Source organism: Anomalospiza imberbis, chromosome 1 (assembly GCF_031753505.1).
Source record: "Anomalospiza imberbis isolate Cuckoo-Finch-1a 21T00152 chromosome 1, ASM3175350v1, whole genome shotgun sequence".
Classification (NCBI taxonomy): domain Eukaryota; kingdom Metazoa; phylum Chordata; class Aves; order Passeriformes; family Viduidae; genus Anomalospiza; species Anomalospiza imberbis.
In genome coordinates, this window is record NC_089681.1 from 122,586,176 (window position 1) to 122,610,059 (window position 23,884).

Sequence of the window (23,884 nt, forward strand, 5' to 3'; positions counted from 1 at the left end):
CATCAAAATGTGTTAAAATCTGTTGAAATTATTAATTTTGAAGATAATTTAGTAATTAATAAAAGTTATAAGCAGTGTTGCTTATACTTTTATTTGTATCCAGGCCAGATTCAAGAGAAGATAAGAGCCTGTTAGCTTCAGCATAAATCATAAAAAAGTTTAAGGTTGAGAGACCTTTCCTTTTCTCAAAGACTGCCTACTTCGGAAACTAAGTGTAGACAGCTTTATGCAATACTAATAACATTGTGTGTTGGACATCAAATAGAAAAGTCAAGTTATTAAGAAGAAAACTCATTATCTCATAAGACTGATCACAACTTTGATTTCACATATTTGGTTGAATCTTTGAAATTTTTTCACTTAGATACTGATGCCTAAATATTATAATTGTTGTTCACTTGTCAAGACAAACTTCAAGAGATAAGAGGATTTATAGAATGTGGGTTCACCAGAAAAATCAATGCACCAGAACTTGCTAGAATGAAAGAATGGATGTCTTTCTGTAGAGCTGGCTCAGATTCATGGATAAACAATCAAAGCGAGCACTGCTTCCTGGAGGGAGCAGGAATGAAATGGGTGAAACTGAACAGTGCCCCATGCTGGAAATTACATGTTCAGATTGTGCAAAGTATACAATGGGGGGAATTTAATTTTTAGTTTTAGATGTCAACTTACATTTTGGATGTCTAAAGATGTTTCAGTCTTGTATTACTTAGTTAGAACTACAAATTCTACTACAAGGGAAGGATGCCTGAGCAGAGAGGAAAGAAGGCAGGAAGATAATTTGCTAAATTAATCTATGACAGAATAAAAATATTAGAAGTAGAATCAGGCTCTTACTCTAGATAGTAGAATTAACTCTACTTAAAAAGCCCGTCCTCAGATAAACAAAATCACCTGAGAATAAAAAAAGCTCTCAGTTTAAAAGTGTGTGGGGGAAACATAGTTCCTCACTAGGAAGATCTCCAAAATAGCTATTTGGAAAAGCTTCCCTGTGACAGAGCCTTGAGTAAGATTATGACTTCTACCAATAAATTGCCTGAGCTTTTGATGCAGTGCCCTACTGCTGGTTTGGTATCACCATGGTTGTTAACTTTCACACTGAATTAGAGCAAAGAAGAAAAAACTTCATAAATCTTTAAGAAAATGGCTTTCTCCAGAAGAAAGTATCTCCTTCCTTCAAACAAAAGGACAGTAAGGTCCTACACTTCTGGGAACAGGTTGATATATGGCTTGAAGGTGTACTTTTAACAAATGCAACAGACTACAAAGAAAAGGATAACCAGTGCTGCTTATATTATTGCTTGATTATTTCCAGATGTTGCCTTATAGATTCGCAGTCTTGTTGAATTATACTCGTATCTTAGCATGTCTTTTTGTGCAGTGCAAGGAAAGTAAACAACAGGACTGACATACAGAGTTCATAGCCTAGTATTGATTCCAGATAAGACATTTGTCTTAATACACTTTACAAGACAATGGTAGTTCCAGCCAATTAAATTATTGTTCATCATGTCATCAAACTGAAAAACTCTTGTAAATTTGGTAAACTGCTTAAGGAATTACAGTGAAACATTTGATTTAGCATTATAAACAATTTAAAAGATTATCATGCAAAGCCAAAAGAGCACAAAGGAAACAGTAATATTAGCAAATATTATTCGAAATAAACTAATTGTTTTCTTAATGTCAGTATGAACTAGCAATAAACAGTAAATACCAGTGTAATGCAAGTACCAATGGCCAGCTCCAGATCACAAAAAAGAACATGGTTCTTTTCAGCAGCATCAATGCAAAAATCTGTTCCTGCCTCAATACTGTTCAACTGTGAATTTATTGTGAGTAAGCAACGAATATAAGAGCCTTCCAGCTACTAATTGTGGCTTGCTATTTACAAACTTTATTTATAAACTCATTTTCATGCAAGTATAAAATACTAATTCCATGGACAAATACACATTTGTTCACCACTCTAAATTATATACATTGTATTTGCATCTAATATTCAGAGAAGTGCAAAGTCCACAGTGACGTAAATAACAAGTTTTGTAAACTATTTTAGATGACAAGCTCTCAAAAGATATTAGTAACCATACAAGAGCGTATTTTTGTATACTGCTGAAATCAAACATTTTTGTAGTAAAAGAACATACATTTCAGCTACATTCAAGTGAATATTTTATTACCATGTATTATGTCTTACAAACTTTAGTGGAGATGAGCAAGAGCGCTACAGAACCATACCTTAACGCAAGAGGTGTATTGCATGGTACGTGCAGGCATAGCAAAGGAGAGAGAAGAACTGGAATGAAAAACAAGGTAAGAAAACTTGTACAAAAATGGACAGTAATACTGACTAACACTGGGTTATAATCTTACTTATAACAGACCTGAAAGGCTAATAGAGATCCAATTCAGAAACACCTGTGCACTGTAGGTAAAGTATGGTGCAGATCAAGAGTGCACTAATACAGTCAACGTTGTACGCATAAGATAATGCACAAAATACGCTGATATGCATATAAACAACTAACTTGTTTACATTAAGTAGGGCAGCACTGTTGTAGTACTGCATTCTTGGCACTTAGTGATAGGACAACATGTATTTGGTTTAACTAAATTCATAAATAGGATATATAATGGTTTGTAAGATGGAACACATATATTATCCCTTTCAACCTTCTGGTTTTACAGCATTTTTCTAATTTTCCAGTTCAAATGCAAACATGACACACTAGCTAGATATGGAAGACATTTCAGATGTTGGCTTAAAACATCACCTTCAATTTAAAAAAGACAGAATAAAGGATTAATTCAAATTATAGAAAGTGAAATTGTTACTACTGTCTTGTGCGGAAAACAAAATCTGAAACAAGGGGGGAAAGAAAAGTGACCTTATAATAAAACCCACAATGTCTTTATGAGCTTTTCCTGAATAGTAACTGCTTCCTTAATATCCCTTTCATATATGCTAATGTCACTTAAAAGAACTGCTGAATTTATTAATCTGAAAAGTTGTTAGAAGTTAGAATCTGAAAAGTTGTTAGTGAGTTACAAGTTTGGCATCATGTATCACATCAAACAGAATGGAAGAAAATATGACCTTCTTCAAAGAAAGCATGTTTCAGCTATGAAAGGATTCCAATTTTAAGTGATTGTCCTTTATTAAACAATATTAACAACTATCTGGAGGGAGCCAATTTACTTTTGCTTGTTTCAAACCAACTGGCTAAATTGCCATTTTACATTATATAACAAGTGTAATAAAATTGTTCTTAACATATAACGATGTAATACTTTAAAATTAACTTTTTAAAATATTTTACAAAGACATTTTATTATATATGAACTATACAACACACAAGAGTATGAAATATTTTGAACATATACACATTTCTGTATTTTTCACGTAGATTATTATTTTGCACCAAACATTGGTGTCTGCAATTTTACAGTCCTCAGTTAAAAGCAAAACAAAACCCCAGAATGTTTAGTAGATATGTTTAGTTTGGTTTTTTTCCTGAAAATAAAACCTATTGTGAGAAGAGTTTCTCTAATGATTTTTTTCTTTCCCCAGTTTTGTATTTTGCACAAAGCTTTTCAAATGGATCAACATACACAAGAAGAACATCCTCTCTGTTCTTCGCAGTGCAATTTGCCAGGGATAAAACTGAAACCAAACTGACTCTTTCCCCACAATTAACATTGAAAATTGCAGTCAAAATAATGTCAATGCCAATCACTATTGAGACTCCCTTACCCATTTTATTGAAAATGCAATCCTTTTCAATATCCATTTTAATGAAAATATTTGCATAGAGCAGCCTTGTATTATTTCTAAAGAACATTATGAGCGTTTTAACACAAGATAAGGCACATGTTTTTCAGCATTAATCATCTAAAACTAATCCTGAGGATCTGCTCCTCCCCCTCAGCAAAATATGCTTTTTAATATACCCTGTATTACCTGAAGAAAGCAGAAAAGCAGTATAGAATAAACTCAAATTCTTTAACTGAACTAAATTCAGAACATTAACAACTCCTGATAATAGTGTAACAAATCCACAGATGAATTAAGTCACTTTCTTAACAAATAATTGTTAGAGGGAAAGAAAAAAAGACACAACCAGTAGCACTGTTGATGTTAGCTAAAAGTTCACATGCTAGAGATGACATCTATAGTGAGTTTTGCGAAAATAAGCTCCCATCAGAAACAAGGTAGTTAAATTGTGAGGCACTTAAGGTTGACATGAAAAGGAGGAATGCAAGGGGTCTGTTTCATAGAAAACCTGAAGTTGCATATCATATCCTTGTATTAAGCCTTCTATTAAAGTGCTAGAAATGGAGACTTAAAACAAAAGAATTCAAATATAAAATAAGTGATTACAGAGCTTAGTATGCATTAAAATTAAGTGCTTTTGATTCTTATGAATTTAGAGCTTTTTAATTGTTTTTAAAAAATAAAGTCTTGAAATAATCCACGTGTGAATCACCTTCCTTGTGCCATCAATGCTATTTGTAAAGTGCCCAATTATTTTCTAAACAACAAAACCATTTGCCTTATCTTATGTTGTATAGCATGACATAGTCTGTAGTAGGTATGTAATCCATACTGCAAGGACACAGTCAGCCTGATGGAAAACAGCACATGCATACTTTAAATCAGAAGATTTAATTCCACCTGTCATTCTAAGACGCCAGGTCTTGAATTACATATCCACCCGTATATAGTGCAAGCAACCTCATATTCTCAAAATGTAATTTAGCTGTTCAAGTCTGACACTCAAAGAGAGACATATCAAGCTTTTCCTCAGAGCAACCTGACGCCCAGACAAAATCACAGATGGAGCTCTAGATCTGAATCACATAAATCCACTAGATGCCAAATCTGAGAAGGATCTGGGTTCTTTTGGATGATGAAGAGGCTGAAGATGTGTGGCAGTCTGTGCATTACCGATCACATCTAACTGAGAGGGATATGATGCATTTACATTTCCTCCATTGAAACCATTTTGGAACTGGCAGGAAAAAAAAGAATATAAATGATTAGTATAGGAAATTAATTTATTAATAAGTATTTTAAAATCTCCTAAAGACACATTGGATGAAATAATCTTAAAATACATTGATTAGCTTTAATTTTTTAAAATGATGATTAACGATAATTTAATTTGCATTAAAATAGAGACTGAATCATCAGTGAACCTTACCCATGTTGAAGTCAATGAGAGCCCTACTTCTGGCTAAGCTAAGAAATAATTCTATTATCTAAAGTGCAATAGAGTTTCTATTTCTAGAAAGTACAGTCTGAGAACACCCAATTGTCACATCCAGCTGTTACATTTTAAAAGCAACCTATTTACATCTTTCCATGTCTGCAGTGTGATCCAGACATAACAGCTCCTCCAGGAATGCACATGCAGTCCTATCCATAAGCTGAAGCATACTGTGTGCAATCCGCTGGCTGAAATGTTGCAGGGTGGGCTTTTTGACAGTCTTCATATTGACAGTGCCAAGTAAGAGCAATGAATGGCTTTCTTCAGTCTTAACATAATTGTTCATAGGATTATTTTAATCACCTAATGTAATGCTTCCAGTCATGCTGTAGACTTTATCTACAAAATACTCCATTTGGTCATGCAAAGAAAATACAACAAAGTATTTTAAACATTTCCATCATCTCTTTGGGAGTAGCTTATATCATAAGTACTCATTCCTTCGAGGTTTGTCTTTAAGAACATGTCTTATACATTCATTCATCCATTCATCCATCAAATTATGCCAAGTATTAGTTCTTTTTTCCTCCTGTGTAAACACTGAAATTTGACTAACTGTGCACAATTCCTCTAACTTTTTAGCAACAAGGCTATAGTCATGTGAATTATGTTTTTAATCAAAGCTGATAGACTTTTAAGAGTACACACAAGGATTGTTTCTGACAGAAGCAGGTTATTTCAATATTCTTCATTAATAAGGTGACCACACTCATTAAATTTTTTAAAAATGCTCTCAACAAAGAATCAAGTACATAGGAAGGTTCCTCCTGCTTAATAAAGGAACACTGATCCTAAGCAAGCAGCCAAACAATCACAGGCCTTTCTGTCCTTCTCCATCACTGAAAGTGGTTTTAGAGTGCACTGGCCATGCTCCTACCACAATTACAAGAAAGGCAGAGAGTCAAGGCACATGACCACAATAGACCCTTCTGGCTTTCTCATTCTGTAGTCTTTTCATGGAAAAATCAGTGGGAGTTAGAAGTCTGAAAAGATACAAGTCGTGGCTTGTATAGCAGTATCTGTCCTCTGGACTCTCACCACTGACAGGGATGTCAGTGTGCTAAAACCAGCCACCAAGACTGCCCTGCTTTGGTTTGGCTGTGTCAATGTGGGCTCAGACAGCAGTATCCTATTTGCTTAGTCACATGAGCCTTCTGCTCATGCAGTGCTACTCAGCCCCACGCAGAACAGGAATACCCTAACAAGAGGGGCTGAATTTGCCTCTGAACAACTTAAGTAAGCACAATTTTTCCACAAAGTGGCCTTTGATAATTTTTTTACAACAAACTAAATGTCCTATTATTATTGCAGCACAGCATTCTAGTAAATATGAAGTAATAGACATAATTTTTTCAGAGGTGCTGTCTTAGTCATTAAATTTTTTATAGATAGATGTGAAAAAATGCAAATAAGAAAATAAAAAAAAGGGGTCATAACAAAAATTATTAAGGAAGTGTAACAACAAAATAATCTGCAAAATAAATCCAATTGAAACAAGCTATTAAAGATAAAGAAATGGAATTGCAAATGCAGTGGCTGTTCAAAACTCATGCATCACATTAGTACAGCTTCTGTGTAAAGAGTAATTCTTTGTTATTACAAAGACAAACTTGGATGGCCCTGGAACTGCTCTGCAACCCTATTAAGAAGCACTCTAAAAGACTAAACACCAAGCACAGCCAGGCAAAGCACAGCCAAGTCATGCTCAAGTTTGCACAGTGCAGTTTCTCAAAGTCACTTTATGCAATTTCAACCTCAGGGAGAAGCCATTCATAATGCTGGACTGTGCTATTATTTAGGTAAGTTTCTGCAATTGCATTCTTTTCAGCAGTGAAGCAGTTTTAAAAAGGGAATGTTTTGTACTTGTATTAAGCATGTAAAAAATGGCTATGTTCTAATTGCATTCCTCACCTTTGTCTTGCATAGGTTAAATGCTACTTAATACTTTAATTCTGTAAATGCTTATGCATGTGCATAAGCATTTGCAGGATCAGTACTTCAGAACATTAACTCATTGAGATACAACAATAAAAAAAAAGAATTGTGGCTCTGTATTTTATCAGCATTAACAGAAATAAAGGGTACAAAAGAAAGTACTTCAACAAAGGTTATTCAGAATCAGGAACTAGTAATTGAATTTTATTTCTAAGTTAATTTTACCAATGAAGAACAGTGTTTACAACTGTAGTCTGTGCTACAGCCAGGGTCCTCTCTTCTGTGGCTTTTATTGTGCATTCTCCTTGGTGAAAAAGGACCAGATTATTTTACTGTGGCTATAACTTTTTCCAACTCTTTTCTCTGGCAGTTTGAGGAACAAGCCGGCTTTCACTTATAGAATATATAAAAACATTCTTGCAGTAACATTGTGTATAGGAGTGAAACAGTTCATATTTCATACCATTTTTATGATACTATAATCTAATGCTTTCACTAATCCTAAAATCATTGAGGAATCTGAGTAGCTAGACAATATTCACACTTCAAAACCAATTTTTTTATATCCTTACAACATCTTTAATGAAAATGAGTGTGCCAAGCAAACTCAACTCCTCTCTAAAGGGTTTATTAGCAAATTCCAAGACTTAGACCAATCTACTTTTCTTCCACTCCTAACAGGAAAACTACTGGTATAGGACCACAGACTAGTTAATTCACTCTTAATTAATACTGCTAAAGAGAGCTATCAGACTGCAGGTACACGTACATATAAACTTGACCAAATGCAACTCTCTTCACTCTAATAAGCAAATAAAGGAAAGACACCCACCCACTGCTAACCCATCCAATTCAAACTCAGCAATTCAGTCACAACAAACTCTGCCCCACAGCAGTCACCCAAAACAATATAAACTAGATTCAAAGTGCAAGCAGTGCAGCAATGCTGTTTACTATACCTTGTTCCCCAATGTTTGTTGCTGTTGATTTGTCATCATAGGATCATATTGCATTTGATCCACACAGCTGGGCTGTGCCTCCTGCGTGCACGGGTACATAGAAACAGCGCCTGCATAGCATGTTTGAGGAGTCAGCATAACTGACTCAGAGTTTATCCCACACTCAAGGTTTTCAGGGACTTGCTGCAAACAACTGAGAAAATCCTCTAAGTTGGAAGAAGCAGAATAGGTCGATCCACCAAAACCTGCTGCCGGAAAACCCATTTGAGCAAAATTAGAAAGTTGTGGCATCATCGCTGTGGGCTGCTTGTAAGGAATAAAGTCTTGCCTACACTCATAAGGGGAAGCGTTAACTTCTGATTTGTAAGAGAACTCAGATGTACTGGCATGCATGCCAGGGAACATGTATTGCTGGGGCTGCTGCTGTGAGCCGCTAAGAGGCATGCCAGAGCTCCAATTTGTGAACATCCCATTGACTTGCATATGTTTCATCTTTTGACAGAGCTGCTGTTGCTGTTGCTGCTGTTGTTGCTGTTCCACAAGCTGCTTCTGGTGCTGATGAAGTTGATGTGGATCTAAATCTTGCTGTACCATGCAACCTTCATTCTGGACCAAGGGCTGCTGCTGGTTACAGTCTGAATATAAGAAATCAGATTTATTTAAGGAATCCTGAACATAAGTCAGGATTTCATCAGTTATGTTGATGTCCCCAATATCATCCACATCAGATAATTCAGTTTTAAAAAACTCCTCATCCTGCTGAATACACTTTAGATCTTCAAAGTCAATACCCAGATTTTTCATGATGCTGTACAAATCACTGGTTTTGTTATCCTGAAAGAGTGCTGCACTGTCTTCAGGAAGTGGAACAGTACTATCCTGGGAACACTCCATCAGCTCCCGTTTGAGAATGTTGTGATTTCCAGCAGGTAGGAGATTGTCTGTCCAGCCACTGCCAACAACATCACCCAGTTCATCCCTACTGTCTGCAAAGAAGTTCCGCTCAAAAGAAAGTTTATGTGAGGCTGGAGGGCAGAGATAAACAGACTCATCTTGCCTTAACATGACACCTAGGAGGGAGTTTGGATCCACAGAGTCATCGTGTAGCGCTGCTTTGGCTCCTTTTCCCACTGTGCTTTTACTCTTCGGTTGAGAGGGGTCCATAAGGCTTGACATAGGGAAAGAAACCTCATATAACACAGCCTCACCAGTGGCAAACATGAAGGGCAACTTCATGTTACGCTTCCGTAGATGCTCTGCCCCTTCTTCATCGCTGAAAATAAATCAGATATGTAGTATGGTACTGCAGTAATAAACAGTTATTCTAATCTTTTTGTTCCATGGAATGAACATAAAAAATGAACTACTCTATTTGTAGGCATTTTTCGAATTCCTGCCTATTCCAGCTCAACTTGGCTGAGTTAAACCAACAGGCAGATTATGAAATAAGGAGCTTATGACTGTAATACCACATTTACATATTACATTTGTAATTAAATCTAGACAGCATACACCATTTTCTGTGCATTATGAGCTGAAATGAAAACAAGTGGGCTTTGTTCCATGCATTAAGCTTTTCTTGGTATAACAAGTAAATCAATACTTGAAGTATCTGTTTTTCTCCATTTGACAAACTCTTTAGCAAAAATTATTTAATCTATTTAATAAGGCTGAATTCCATATTATGCAGAACGTAGTTCAGCACTAAAATTCAGGACTGAATTTGTTATTTGTTGCTCCTTCTACACAACTGCAGTTGGATTTCTCAGGTTTTGCTCATTGGGATTGAATATGTTGCATGGAATAACTTCATGCTTCTGCTGCTGACTTTTTCTTTCTAAGAAATCAATTTGTCTGAAGTTTTATGCAAAAGGACTATGCCACAAGTTCTGAAATATCAGAATGTTCTACATGTTTGTTAGCAAACTGAAAGAATTTGGGGAATTTGGAATATAAAGGGTAATAATTAAAAACCATAAATTCCTTTGTGGATATAAACAGCCTCAAACTAGTTTTCAGTTTTGGAAGCATACTACTTTCTCAACTGATGACTTACGTAAGAGGTCTTTGTGTGGCAATGATGTAATCTGGTCTTCCATTTTTGTAGACAAGCCGTGCATTTGCCTGTACCCAGGCCCATCGATTTTCTTTGGTTAGAAGCCTAAATACAGTCATTCCACTCTCACCTGTCTTCATCACTAAAGAGTAAGCATACTGTTTACTGTCCAGCAAACAAATCATGAAAACATGCATGCCATGAAAGAAATCCCATCTGTAGAAAAATTTTACAAATCTCATGTCCTCAATCACCCAATTCAGTGTGGCACTAACGCATTCCCAGTGAATCAGGATGACTGATCACTTCAAGATGTCTAATTTACTCATAAAGTAGAAGTCAAAACTGCAAGATATCTGCTACAGATTGGCAACATTCTATATGGGGCTTTTGTCCATTATTTCTTCAATAACAGAAATTAATAAATACTAGAACACATAAATAACAAAAGCCTGAGATTCTCACCTTCATAAAGCAGCATTACTTGAACAATTAGAAAACACATTAGTTCTGAATCCAATCCTTTCACATTCTGACTGGTTTATGCACAGGTACTTAATCTTACGTTTCATTCCCACTACCACTAACAATGCTTGATAAACATACTCTACTCAATTTTCACAGTACATTTCTGTATTGGGTTTGTGTGGCCAGGTTTTGGTAGTGGCAGGGAGGGCTACAGGGGTGGCCTCTGTAAGGAGCTGCTAGAAGCTTCCTTCATTTCCAGCACAGCAAATCCCTGGCAGCTTCAAGGTGGACAGGCTGCTGGGAAAGTCTGGGACAATTAGAAATTGTGATAATGCCTCTGTGATAACATTTGAGAAAAAAAAGTTATTGTGCAGATATAATTGTGGCCAGAGAACGGGTTGAGAATGTGAGAGGAACAGCACTACAGACACCCAGGTCAGTGAGGAAGGAAGGGCAGGAGGTGCCAGAGCTGAGATTCCCCTGCAGCCCATGGTGCAGAGGCATGCAGAACCATGGGGATACAGAGATCCACCTGCAGTCCATGGAGGAAACCCATGCTGGAGCAGGTGGATGCCTTACGGGAGGCCGTGAACCTATGGGAGGCCAGTGCTGGAAGAGGCCCCTTGCAGAGACTTGCAGACCCATAGGGAGAGGAGCCCATGCTGGAGAAGGTTTCCTGGTAGAAGGTGTTTTTAAGGCCTTATTTCTCATTATCCTGCTCTTTTGTTAGTAAACAATTCAATTAATATGCCCAGATCAAGTCTGTCCTGCCTGTGACAGTATTTGGTGAGTGATCTCTCCTTATCTCAACCCATGAACCCTTCATTATATTTTCTCTCTCTTGTTCAGCTGTGGAGGGCAGAGATGGCGAGGCTTTGGTGGGTGCCTAGCATGCAGCCAGGGTCAACCCACTACAGTCGTTTTGGTGCCGAAACCCAGGATTGTGAGGGTGTTGAGATATGGACAGTAACCGGGAGAGGTAACAGGCAAAAGGAGCACTGAACAGTCTTAGAGAGTAAAATTATCATGGGGAAGTTTTGTTGTAATTGTGGTGAAGGGACAGGGGGCGGATTTTGTGCAAATTGTCCAATTTTGTTCTGTGTTGTGACAAAGTTATCTTGGTTTTTGTGTGGGAAACTTTAGTTTATTTTGGCTGGTTTTGTTGTTCTAAGTGAAGGTTGTGTGACGAATTAGAATTTTAAAGAGAATTCTTAAATATTAAGAATTCACAGAGGTGAGGGGTGGAAGTAATACAATTGCTCAAAAACTCAGCACTTCTAGACAGAAAAATTAAATAAAATCTATTAGGAAAGTCTAAGAATCTAAAAAAAATTGTTGCTACAAAACTTATTTTCTTTATTTTAATCTTAGCATCAAAAATGTAGCAAAACCAGTTTTAAGACAAAGTTTCAAACCATTCAAGTTTCATTCCCTTCTGCTCTGGAACCATCTCTTTGTTTTTCTTTATGAAAGAAACAAAACCACTGATAAGCAATGGTGACTGAGCTACACCTGAAGCAGAAAATGCGCTTAAGTAAGTTGAGAACAACCTGCTGAGGGGCATTATCTAACTGTCTGTGAGGGGATAAAAGAAAAAAAAAACTTTTCAAGAGAAGTCAGTAGAAAAGAAGTACCACAGTATCCTGAAGATGACTCTGTAACTTCCAAACAAAACTGTTATAACTAATAAAAAAATTTAAAAAACAGAGTCCCCTAAATAGTTTTACATCAGATAGCTGGTGCTTATTTCCTTAACACTACACTTCTCTCCAAAATTGTTACTTAAACCAACTTAAGCTGCCAAGAATCAAACCCAGAAATGTTTGGATGCTAGCATGTTAAATCAGAGATCAATTTGTGGTAAAAAGCTTACACCAATATCAAAAGAAAATGCTTTATTTAACTTGTTAACATGAAAGTTATCCTTGGTAGTCTCCTTGTTCAAAGTTCTTGAAATAGCAGAAGGTGGATTGAGCAGAGAAGGAAGTGAGAAGAGCAAGATGTGACAGAGACTGGAATATTTATCCTAAAAAGGTCTAAATAGGAATATTAAACATTTCTTCAACCAGTGTAAGTTTTTAGAAGGACTGATAGAACATATGAAATGAACAATGGTTTTTTTGTTAACAACATTTTTTTGCTGTAATTTATATGGCATTCATACTGAAAAAATACTCCATGCTTTGATTTTACAGCCATTCTTTGGGAATGAAACTTACTTCGGATGTGATTTTCAGCACAATAAAGCATGTCAGCTGCATGAATAAACTGGTATCCCGTTCCTCTCATACACAGCTCTGCTTCAGTGTATCCCAGGACAATCTTTCCTCTGGAAGGTAAGAGCAAAAAATTGCAACACTGCTGATGAAGCAACTCACAGAATGCATGTCAAGCAAGTTAATTATGGCTAGAACATTTCTGAAGCAAGTGCTAACTACAGTTTGTTACTATATCAATTGTATGCAGAAGCTGAACAGCTCTAATAAAAAATAGACAATCAACAATTCATAAAATTGTAACTAGTCTGCCAGGTTGCCTTCAGTGACTAGGACTGGGTTCACAAAACCATTAGATCATAAAAAAGAGATGCCTACCATCCGGACTCTCAGTTCCATACTACTGAACATATTCACTCCTAGCAGGCAGCTCCCATTAGTTCCAAAGAATGACACTGTTTTCTTAGACCTGTTTCTTATAATTTACCTATAGGTGCTTGTCTGTAGAATTAAATAGGGGTTTAACTTCAGTTATCTAGAACTTCTTGCCTAAATTAGAATTTTTAGTAGTTCGAAGTTTGAACCAAAGATGTATCTCAAAACTACGTCCCCTTTGCTATTGAGTGGTATGGGACCCCTATGTTTGCATTTAAACAAGATATGACTCAGAGGACCACTAGCAAGACTCATGCTTGACCATAGCAGCCAAAATTAGAGTACTTTACTAGAGGTTGGGGAGATGAAACACTTAACAGAATTCACGTAATCTCTGTACAGTACCTGATAAAAAGACATAGTCAAAGAGAGACCTAAGCAGGATTTGAAACAAAGAATTGGAGATGCAAAGACAAAAGGTAAAAAAAGGGGGAAAGTAGGGATGGGGAACAATATACATAAAACTGGTTTTTTCAAGTGAATAAAAGCATCAAACAGAGAAAAAAACCCCTTGTGTTAACATTTTGTTGTTTTTTACTTGTATTAGCTTGGAGAAATAAAACAGTTTGGTCTCTCAGTAGATAAAATACCAAGTAATTCAATTCTATCCTGTAAGTAGGCATGGAAACCCATGTGAGAGACTCCAGTAAAAATGAAAGTCAAATGTCAGTCAAAACTAGGAGGGAGATGAGAAGAAAGGAGGCCAGAGGCTTTTATTCTGATAAAAAAGCATCCTAATGGGCTTCTTGCCATGTTGAAGCACAATAACATTATTTGGATCTAGTACTGCAGTAGTGTTTCCAAATTTTACATAGGGAGAAGAATGGTTTGGAAGTAGACAAAATCATAGTGTAAAAAAGTATTTAAATTATTTTGAAGGAAAAAACATTTCCATTGTATTTTACATCTATTTAAACTGAAGGAGAAATGTAGAATGAAATTAAATACTTGTTCTATCAGTTCTAAAACCAAATTTCAAACCAGATTTAACATGAAATGTATCTTCTTCCCTAATTCATTAGTATGCTGTCTTTTGGTTTTTCTATTTTGTCTTGGTTTTGTGGGCTTTTGCTTTGTTTTTCTAACAACTGAGTCAGAGAGCAGAATGCCGTTTCAAGGAAATAAACTACAGCAAACCTATTTCTCTTTACTTGATAGCAGAAAAACCTTAACAGCTTCTAAACAACCATCACTGAAACAATTTATATACCAAAAGAGTAGTCTGCTTTATATTTCAAATATATACCTGAAACCTATTTCACTGGCAAATTATTAGACATTTACAGAGAGAAATTTACACCTACTTTGCATCACAGCCAGTGGGTGTGAAATCCAGTTTGTGTTTAGTTCTGAAGATGAAGTTTTTGGTTCGTATCTCAAGGATAGATGGTGGCTGCAGGGGAGTAGCCACTGCAAACAATGCAAGCTGAGGAGACAAAGTAGCACCATCTTTCCCTTTCTTGTTTTGTCCATGGAGAAACTTCAATCGTCCTTGAAAATTCATAGCCTTAGGATGAGGAAAAAAGCAATTGTTACATGCTGGAGATATTTAAAAGCAAGATATTTCTGTTATGATGTAAAACATGTATTTTTCATTTTTCTTAAGATCCATCAGATTCAAGTTTTATAGGATGGCATACACAGAAGTTAGCTAACAAGTGCAGAACACAGTTGTTATACCCCTGAGTGTATCACTTCAATATCTATTAATAAACATCCTGAAAAATTAATTAATGGGAAGATAATTCTGTAAAAAAAAAAAAAAAAGGATGTAGTATCAAATATCAACTGGGGCTTCTAATATTCTAACATACATGCATATAATTATTTTATTATTTCTCTTGCAAATTTGTATGTAAAATTTTGAAATTGTAAAGAATTCTGTTTTGTAAGATATCACATAGAGGGTGATAAGCTTATACTTGTTTTAAAATCTAAACAATTGACTAACAAAAATATGCATTAAAAAAAGCAAGCACAAACTTTTCCAAATACGGAAAAACTATGGTCCTCTTAATTACCATAACTTCTTGCATCTCAAGATACTCAACTTGCTACAAGAAAATACTCTTGTAATGCTTTTTAATCTACGAATCACACAGCACTTTACAAAAGCTTACAAATGCTTATTTGAATTTTACTGAGGAAACTGGGCCATGAGAAATAAGAGAACTTGCACCTGGCTGTGACATTTTAAAGGGGAGACATTTAGTGTCACTAACTGAAACTTTGTGGTTCAAGCAGCTCAGATATTTTAGAGACTTAACAAATAAAGTAAGTTGCTGCCCCTCTTCTTAAGATGATGCAGATTACCAACTTTTCAGCCTATGTGGAGGTTTTTATGTAACTCCATACTCACCAGGAATCCAGATGAATTATCCAGGAGACATCGTAACCTGCAGATGAAATTCCTTTCCATAAAGGAAGAATTCTCTGGAGGAAGTTGGTCTGGGTTATAATAGGTTGCTGGCTGTGAAAAGCCATTATCTCCTGCAGGAAAGGATTATTTATAAGGATTATTTTTAGAAGAACACCTAGTGAAGGCTATCTATAACAAAAGATCTTCCTTCTCATAAACAAAGTGTTAGGTCATGACCTGAGCAAGAACAATGTAAACTGGAAACATCCTCAGAACCCATTATTATTGTAATACTGAGGTTAAACATCAGTTCTTCTGATGGGATTATGTTTTACAGGCTATAGTATTTGAAAACTGAATTTAATTTATTTTTAAGTGTTGTTTTGGTTTTTTTTTTTTTTTTTACTTTGGGGCTTTTGTTTGGGGCTTTAATTTATTCATTATGTTTGTCAACAGCCTAGATTCTGGACCAGTTGCAAAGAGGAGAAGAGTTCTCAGCAGAGAACACACCCATGTTCCTACAATGGTAGGATCTGCAAAAAGGCACAGCAACTACAGGAACTGATTATTCAAAAACTCAGTATCAAACAGTGAAACTTACTTTCCAGACAGAGAGATGAAAGCAGTAGCAATAAATTAAAATCAGCAACTTTAGGAAACCACCACCAAAAAAAAAAAAAAAAATCAGCATTTTTCTTCAATGAAGGCAAAATCACCCTACTAAATAGTGAAAAAATTTCTGGGCTCTGCTGATCAAAACATCATAGTTATATCTCCAGGTACACCTGGAGTACTTGTGTTTTGAGGTTGTTTTACAAAATACTCAAAACCATGATTGTTAACTTTGATAACAACATGGTATCCTTCCACCTTGTCAGGACAAACATTTGCTGCTAAGTGGTATTTACAAAACAGACTTAAACATTTGGAAAATAAAGTAAAACCAGAAGGTAAATCAATAGACCCCTGATAAAACACATATGTTCTACATGAGACTACATATACAGGGATACCAGAGAATGACTACTCACAGCAAATTTAGCAAAGCAATCTTGTTTGCAATACATATAAATAACCAGTCATACCCTAGGAATTCATACATGCAGAAAATTGAGACAATCCAGCTTAAAAAAACATTTTATAATAAAACAATCTTTAATTTAAAAAAAAATAGCCCATGTACCCTTAGAGAACTGATTATCAAGTATGGACAAAATAATAATAGAGATTTTAAGAACCCATATTGACTTTCCAGACATGGAGATGAGGTCAGGGAGAGCATGTCACTTAATAACACACCACATTATATTTTCTGGAATATAATTTTGTCTCATGAACAGCTGGAAAAACTTACAGTTAGGCTCAGAGGTTAGTACACTGACAAAACAAACCCAAAGGCAAACAAATCATTACCAAAAGCCAGTTCTATTTAATCTCCTATGAATTCAAGGGACTGAATTGGAGCCAAATGAGATTGCTGATATCTTACCAATAGGCTTTGCAACCTAAGGCCACCTAAATCCTACAAGAATGCTAAGTTATCTAGCTTTTCAGATAAAATCAGGAGATATCTTTTTTTTTTTTTGAAAATAACTGCTATGCAAGGTCAATTTTTGCTTAATAAACTTCAAAGTATGGAGAAAAAGAAACTTTTTTCTGTCCTAGCTGTTAGTGTGATGAAAAGGGATAATCTGAAATTACAGCCATCTAAAGAACTGTATTGGCCAGTCACCATTATGAGCAGATCCCATAGGCAGACAAACTCAGGTATTTGTAGTCCAAGCCGGTTACCATATTACTTTGAAATTAGAAAATAAGAAATTCCCACACTTGTCATATAGACAATTCTCAACAGACAAAACAAACTTCCTTACTTGCTACTGCTGCAGTTTTTTTATTACAAATTGCTTAACTGACAGTGAGAATTTTCAACACTTCTGAGACAGTGCTTCTCTAGGAAGCTCTCTGAAGAAGCAATGATTATGAAGAAAGAGCATCAAGGAAACACCTTGCAAAACCTAAATAATATTTCAAAAATGCCAGCTCTGACTGGGTGCAGATTTAGTACCCAATAAGCAGTGCCAGGGTTTCTGCTGGCATCCTTGGCACTGTTAAGTGCGTCCCTCAGCATTCTGCTGCAGGAGAAACTCAGTGTTATTCTTTGGGTAAATACAGAGCTGAAATTTGAAGGTTCAGCAAGTCCAGCTGGATGCTGTTGAGTTTGTCAAGTTCCATAGTAAAATGCACAGTTCCCAAGAGCGAGCAAAGCTGTGGTGAAAGAAGTGGCTCCCAACAGGAGGGGAACAAAACTCAAAACAGAAGGCAATGGGCTTCAAAACTGAGCCTCCTACACTTGTGAAAGCAACACTGCTGCACTTTTCCAGGCAGACAGAAGACAGGAAGGTTTTACTGCCAGGATCTTGAAGTGACTCACTGTAAGGAGGCAAAGAATCTTACAGAGCACCTACAATCCCTAGAGCAAAACTACCAGTTAACACTACAGGGGTTAGAACCCATATCCCTCACAAAGCTCACACTGGATCTCATCAATACCATGGAGCAATGTGCAGAACTTGCAGTGCATTAAGTGCTTGCCTTTAAACTCAAAACCATATGGTTGTGCAACACACAAAGTTCAAAAGCTAATCCAGACTTAAAGCCCCAAAGCTGATATTTAGGACTGAAAAAATCAGAATTTTGCAAACTTCTCTGTGAACAAGTCAAGGACCAGGAGGCATGTCTGGGAAGCACAGCTGAGGAAACCAGTGGTCTAGCAGCATACCAGAGTATTGAGTGAGAAATAACCAGTCCAGGCTAACTGAAGCAGAATCAGTTCCCAGACTCAGGATGGAATCTGTGCCTAAGCACAATTATAATATATCTATAAATATCTACATAATGCTAGCTGAATGTATTAAAACAGACATGGATTAAATTAACAAAAATGGAGGGGATCCTTATGGTCATAGCATTATCATTTGCTATAAATCTGAATTCAGTTTAAAAATCCTCAACATCCAAACATTTTATGCTACTTGAGGCTCAAAAGTCATCATTGAATCATTGAATCATCATCTCATTGGTTTGAGATAAAAGGGACCTTGAAGATCACCTAATTCCAACCCCCTTGCCATTGACAGAGACACCTTTCACTAGACCAGGCTGCTCAAAGTCCCATCCACCTAGGCCCTGAATGCTTTCAGGAATGGGGCACAATTAGCAGCTTTTAGCAAGCTAGAAACACAAGATACAAACCAAAACATTGATTGTAATCCTGCTCAGCACTTCCTGATGTTCAGTCAAATCTGAGGCCAATCCAACCTGGTGTCATACTTTTCAAATAACCTTTTCTAAATTCATATGCACTTGTTTAAGGTCCATAGAACACAACTGCACCCTGAAACAAGCAGGATGAAAATCTGGTTTCTGAGAACCGCACTCTATGCTGTACCGAACTCTACTATTAACTAGCTGTGCAGCAGACCTGTGGAGATTGATCTAAAGATGATGTAACAACGCTGACCGCTAAATGAAAAACTGAATTATACTGAGGTGTGTTATAAACACAGTAGCTTTTCTCTATCAAATAATGGCATTTCCACACTCTAAATTTTCTAAAATTACTTAAAGGTTTATTTAAAAAATGAACTTTTTATGGATTAATAAACCCCCTATAATCAAGTCACAGTAACAGAAGATTTTGCCTGCATGTTCAAACAACTGTTGTGCAAAGGGAGCCTTAAAATGGAGCAGTTGTCTCAATGGCTTTGCTGTCATTATGATGCAGGCACATGCTTCCTGGATTACTGCACCTACACATCTTTGCTCTGATACACATGCACTGTGTTTCTCCTTAGTTGTTTCTCAGTATAGGAGCTCATTTAAGCATCACTCTGCTCTAACATGCATACTCTGCTTGATCTTAAAGGCTCATCTATCTAATCTTTTATTTCTCTTCCCTTTTATCTCCAGGAGAAGTACTGGTCTATGTGCAATGAATGCACTACTCCCTACAGTAACACTGTAACTAGGCCTGATTCTTGGACTGATCAGTCTAAGAAGCATTGTCACTGATATTCCAAATTAAAGTCTTCCAATTTAAAGTATAATTAGTATTTTAATGGTACTGTGCTATGAATAACAGTGCTCATTTAAATAAAAATATAATAATTCTCACTGTTGGCTAAATATGTCCATAAAATTCAAATAAATTTGAAAGATGCTATTTCTTCCTTTATTCATCTAAAATTATCTAAAATTCTTCTTTTACATAGACAAATTAAAAAAGCCCAGAAAACAAACAACTAATCCAAAATGCAAACAAATTTTGTTCTCACCTTGTACACTTGGTCCAGAATCTCCTGGCTGGGCAGGATTTAATGCCCAATGTAGCTGTCGTTGAAACTCAGGTCTGTCTTCTGTGTGAATCAATTCAAATACACTCTGGTGTATAATATCTGACTATGAACAGAAGGAGAAAGGTGAGAGAGAATGACAACAAGAAAATTATATCACAATATGATACAAGTTGACCGACCGACAACACTGTTATGGATAGAGCAAAATTCATTTTGCTCAGGGATAAATACATATAATCACGTTCAGGTGGCAAAGCTTCATGAAACAATTTTTAGCAGCTCAGTAACACACATGACTATAAACATGGGAAACAATAATAAAAAATATTGCCTTAAAAAAAAAGTTATATTATGTAAACTATTTCTTTACCTGCTTTTACTGGAAAAGGCCTGAAAATGCTATGCTTAGGTTCTGTTTAAATGATTTAATTTTATAAACTGGTAAATAAAGTACTTACCAGGTAGTACTTGACCTAACCCACTATAGGTGCTACAGGAAAACAAAAGACACTAAAAGACCCTGAACCAAACTGCCAAAACTAAACCAAGCAGATTATAAATAGTGGATTTGCTTGCCTGAAAGCTTTGTCACTTCTTAAGGATGCGTTAAAACATGCAATTATTAAGCCTTTATTCCACTACCAATTGTGCCGTTAGGAATGTGATCTAAATGGCAAAGGCTCAAGAGTAAGGATTAGTGCTTAAAGGAATTTAAGGGAGAAAAAAACCCACCCAAAATAGTCAAGAAAAGACTCAGTTGACTGAGAAGAGTTAAGATCCCGGTTTTTGGCATGTTTCAAAAACCAACCATTATATGAACAAAAAATATTTAAATAAAACATAGATCTAATGTAATTGAGATGAACTGGCAAAAGCAGAAGCTTAGGTCAAATTTTGCCATGACAAATTTCATAAAACAATCAGTATTTTCCAGAATAAATTGCCAGAAATGCTAATTTTTGTAACTTTAAGACTTTACTTCTATATCATCCACTTGATTTACTGGCATTACTCCATGAATGTTACGCCCAAGTTGTTTTCCAAGCTTTTTTCTTTTTTCATTCCTCAGCACTGAAGGAATATGTAAACCAAGGAATAAAAATGGGCTTTTAAAAAATATTTTATTTTACACAAACTTTCCGCAGTCTCTTATCAGTTACCTGAAATTGCAGACCAAGCATGGTTTCTCTCTATTTTTAGACAGCAGCTGAATTTATCAATATGCAGTATTCATGGATTTACTTTGAGAACTATAACTATCATCTTCTTCAACTATTCTATCATCTTCACATAAAGTAATCCCAGGAGTTTTCTAACAAGGGCAGAATTTGCCTGCTACGCCTCAGTCCTTAGTAATTTGGCACCTGGTTTTCAAGCCCAATGAAGTCAGCCATATGTGATCTGCACCATAAATAGTAAAGAAACAAATGCTTGTCTTGAAATTAATTATTAAATAAATAAACATGAGCAAGAGAACAAATTCCAAAAATACCAAAATCACTCACTTGATATTTATAAATCTCAAGGCATATGGAAATAATTTTTCATGAAAGGTTTCTATTAAAATAATTACCTTCCCATTGAATTATGTCTCACTCAGCATCATAAACTGGGTAACACCACTGTATAAATTTCAAACAGTTGTTCCAGTAAAGAATAATTAAGTGTGAAAATTTCCTATCTTGCCTAACTCAGCTTTGGAAATTATATTCCTGTTGTACTTGGCCTGGCATCCTGGCTATGTAAGCTGATAGAAAAGTATTATGGTTTCAAAGTAATTCAACCTAAAGTACCTAACTAAGATTTTTATTACAAAAAAATTTTAAGACCCTAAATATGAACACTGATGTTCCTTGAAATTAGGCAAAACCTCTGAAAAAAATAGAAGAAAAAATAAACTTACTTGTTGGAATCCCAAGTAGTCTTGGATAGTAGAAGAGACGTAAAAAACCAGAGCATCTGCTGTAACAACTAACACAAATCCATTTAATGCCTGGAGAAGAAACACAGCAATCTGTCAGCTTCAGAGATAAAATTCCAGATAATTATTGTGTCTATAGGTCTACCTATACTGTAATCCCTCAATAAAATGTGAAGCATGCAAAACCACATCATTATCTGACAGCACAAACAGGATTCCTCATTGCATCTCTCTACAGTGTAAGTGTTAAAATGAAGAAAACTGGATCTAATGAAAAAAACCCAAACTTTATATTAAAATTCAGTGGAGAAGCCAATCCGTGTTGATGACTTTTCAATACTCTTGTTGTACAAGACAAGGGACATATATGAAGAACTGTAAGTTTATCTAATATCAACCACAGTTCACAATGTTTGTGTGGCTCAAGCACTGGATACCCCCAGCTGCCCACATCACAAACGAGAGCCATGTCACAAACCGAGTCCCAAAATCCATTCTATTCATAGTGCAGACAGGCCAGTGTGGACAGGAAATCAAACTATCAAGATCCCCTATATAGTCCACGAAAACATTTTATAGTGTGCTTAAAATAGAAAACCTCTGCAAAAGCGGACTGTTGCAAGCAAACAATGTTTTTGAAGAGATTTCCCCCTCGGTGGAGCAGCAGACCAGGCGGCTCCACACTCAAAGTCACGCAAAGGGCGTTTATCTGAACTCCCAATCAATACGGTCCATGGCAATTGTTGTGATAGCAAAGAGTACATTTGTGACTTGGCAGCTCATCTGAAAGGTGCCGATTTACTTCTATGGATTTCAGTCAAGATTTAACAAAAGGCAGTCTCTAGGGGCTGGAGTGAGTATATTGTGCCACTTAATTTCCTCAGCTGCATTCAAAGGCAAATTTGGCCAGCATACTCAAAACAATTTTTTTTAAAAGTCTTTATTGATGCAGAATTATTGTACATAGAAGATGTAAAGTAAGTGAAGGACATCCTATATCTTACTGCAACAAAGCAATAATATATAAATTAAATATCTGGTTAAATGACTGGTCTTTAAATGCTGTGAACCACTCCAATTTAATGTGTAGATATTATTTAATCTACTCTCATACACAGTTGTTAGCTCTATAAAAACACCTTATAAGTTTAATAAATTTTACATGAATAAGGAATGAGATTAAAAATCAATAATAATCTGAAATTAAATACCATAGTCAATCCAAGGAATCTCAAGTGGTTACACAGAACCCTTGGTTTTGATGAAGCTCGCAGTAATTTCATGGGAGCAGAATGCTGCAGTGGCAGGTGCTCGTGTCCTCTGCTGACCTGTTCTGCAGGGCATTTCACCTCAGCTGGTTGACACAAAACATCTGCAAGCTGCACAGCATCTAACTTTGTCTCAAATGCTAAAATTGGTTATTCTGGTCCATTTCATTCAGAGCTACCTACGCCTTCTGTACCTGGAATCACATTTTGCACTGGCCCTAGTACGCAGTTCTCAAAGTAGGATCGTTACTGAGATAGCCTTATGCATTATTTAAGCCAAAAATTCTCTAAAATGGATAGACTAATAAATGAGAGATGAGTTCTGAGGGAGCTTTTTGCAAAATGCAATCGAGAAATAATTAACTGAAAACACATAATGAAATTTCTCAGTGAGTTTAGTATTCTGGAGAACTGAAGATGGTATATGTGCCTCTAAAATTATTCTCAATGGTCCCAATAAAGTGATAATTACAAAATTGTTCATTACTGTTGAGAATTAAGTTTTAAATATTTCTTAAAGGTCATCTTTTTTCTTGCACTTCTTATCATAAACTTGCTTGGGCTGCAACAGATTTTGTATTTCAAATAAGAATTTGAAATAATTTAAATAATTTTAAAGGAAATTTGGCTTGC

The 23,884-nt window shown here is 36.0% G+C and overlaps 1 protein-coding gene across 1 annotated transcript in view; it reads right to left on the reverse strand.

Moving 5' to 3' along the window:
• Window positions 1–1,877: 1,877 nt before the first annotated feature.
• Window positions 1,878–23,884, reverse strand: part of AHR (aryl hydrocarbon receptor) — a 63,112-nt gene continuing 41,105 nt past the window's right edge. Inside the window, exons 4-11 of the mRNA XM_068209664.1 lie at window positions 21,966–22,055; window positions 20,042–20,165; window positions 15,705–15,835; window positions 14,650–14,852; window positions 12,914–13,023; window positions 10,227–10,368; window positions 8,171–9,443; window positions 1,878–5,018 (exon numbers count right to left, since the gene is read on the reverse strand). Of these exons, the coding sequence (XP_068065765.1) occupies window positions 4,863–5,018; window positions 8,171–9,443; window positions 10,227–10,368; window positions 12,914–13,023; window positions 14,650–14,852; window positions 15,705–15,835; window positions 20,042–20,165; window positions 21,966–22,055 (2,229 nt within the window). The 3' untranslated portion in view covers window positions 1,878–4,862. The remainder of the gene's footprint in view (window positions 5,019–8,170; window positions 9,444–10,226; window positions 10,369–12,913; window positions 13,024–14,649; window positions 14,853–15,704; window positions 15,836–20,041; window positions 20,166–21,965; window positions 22,056–23,884) is intronic.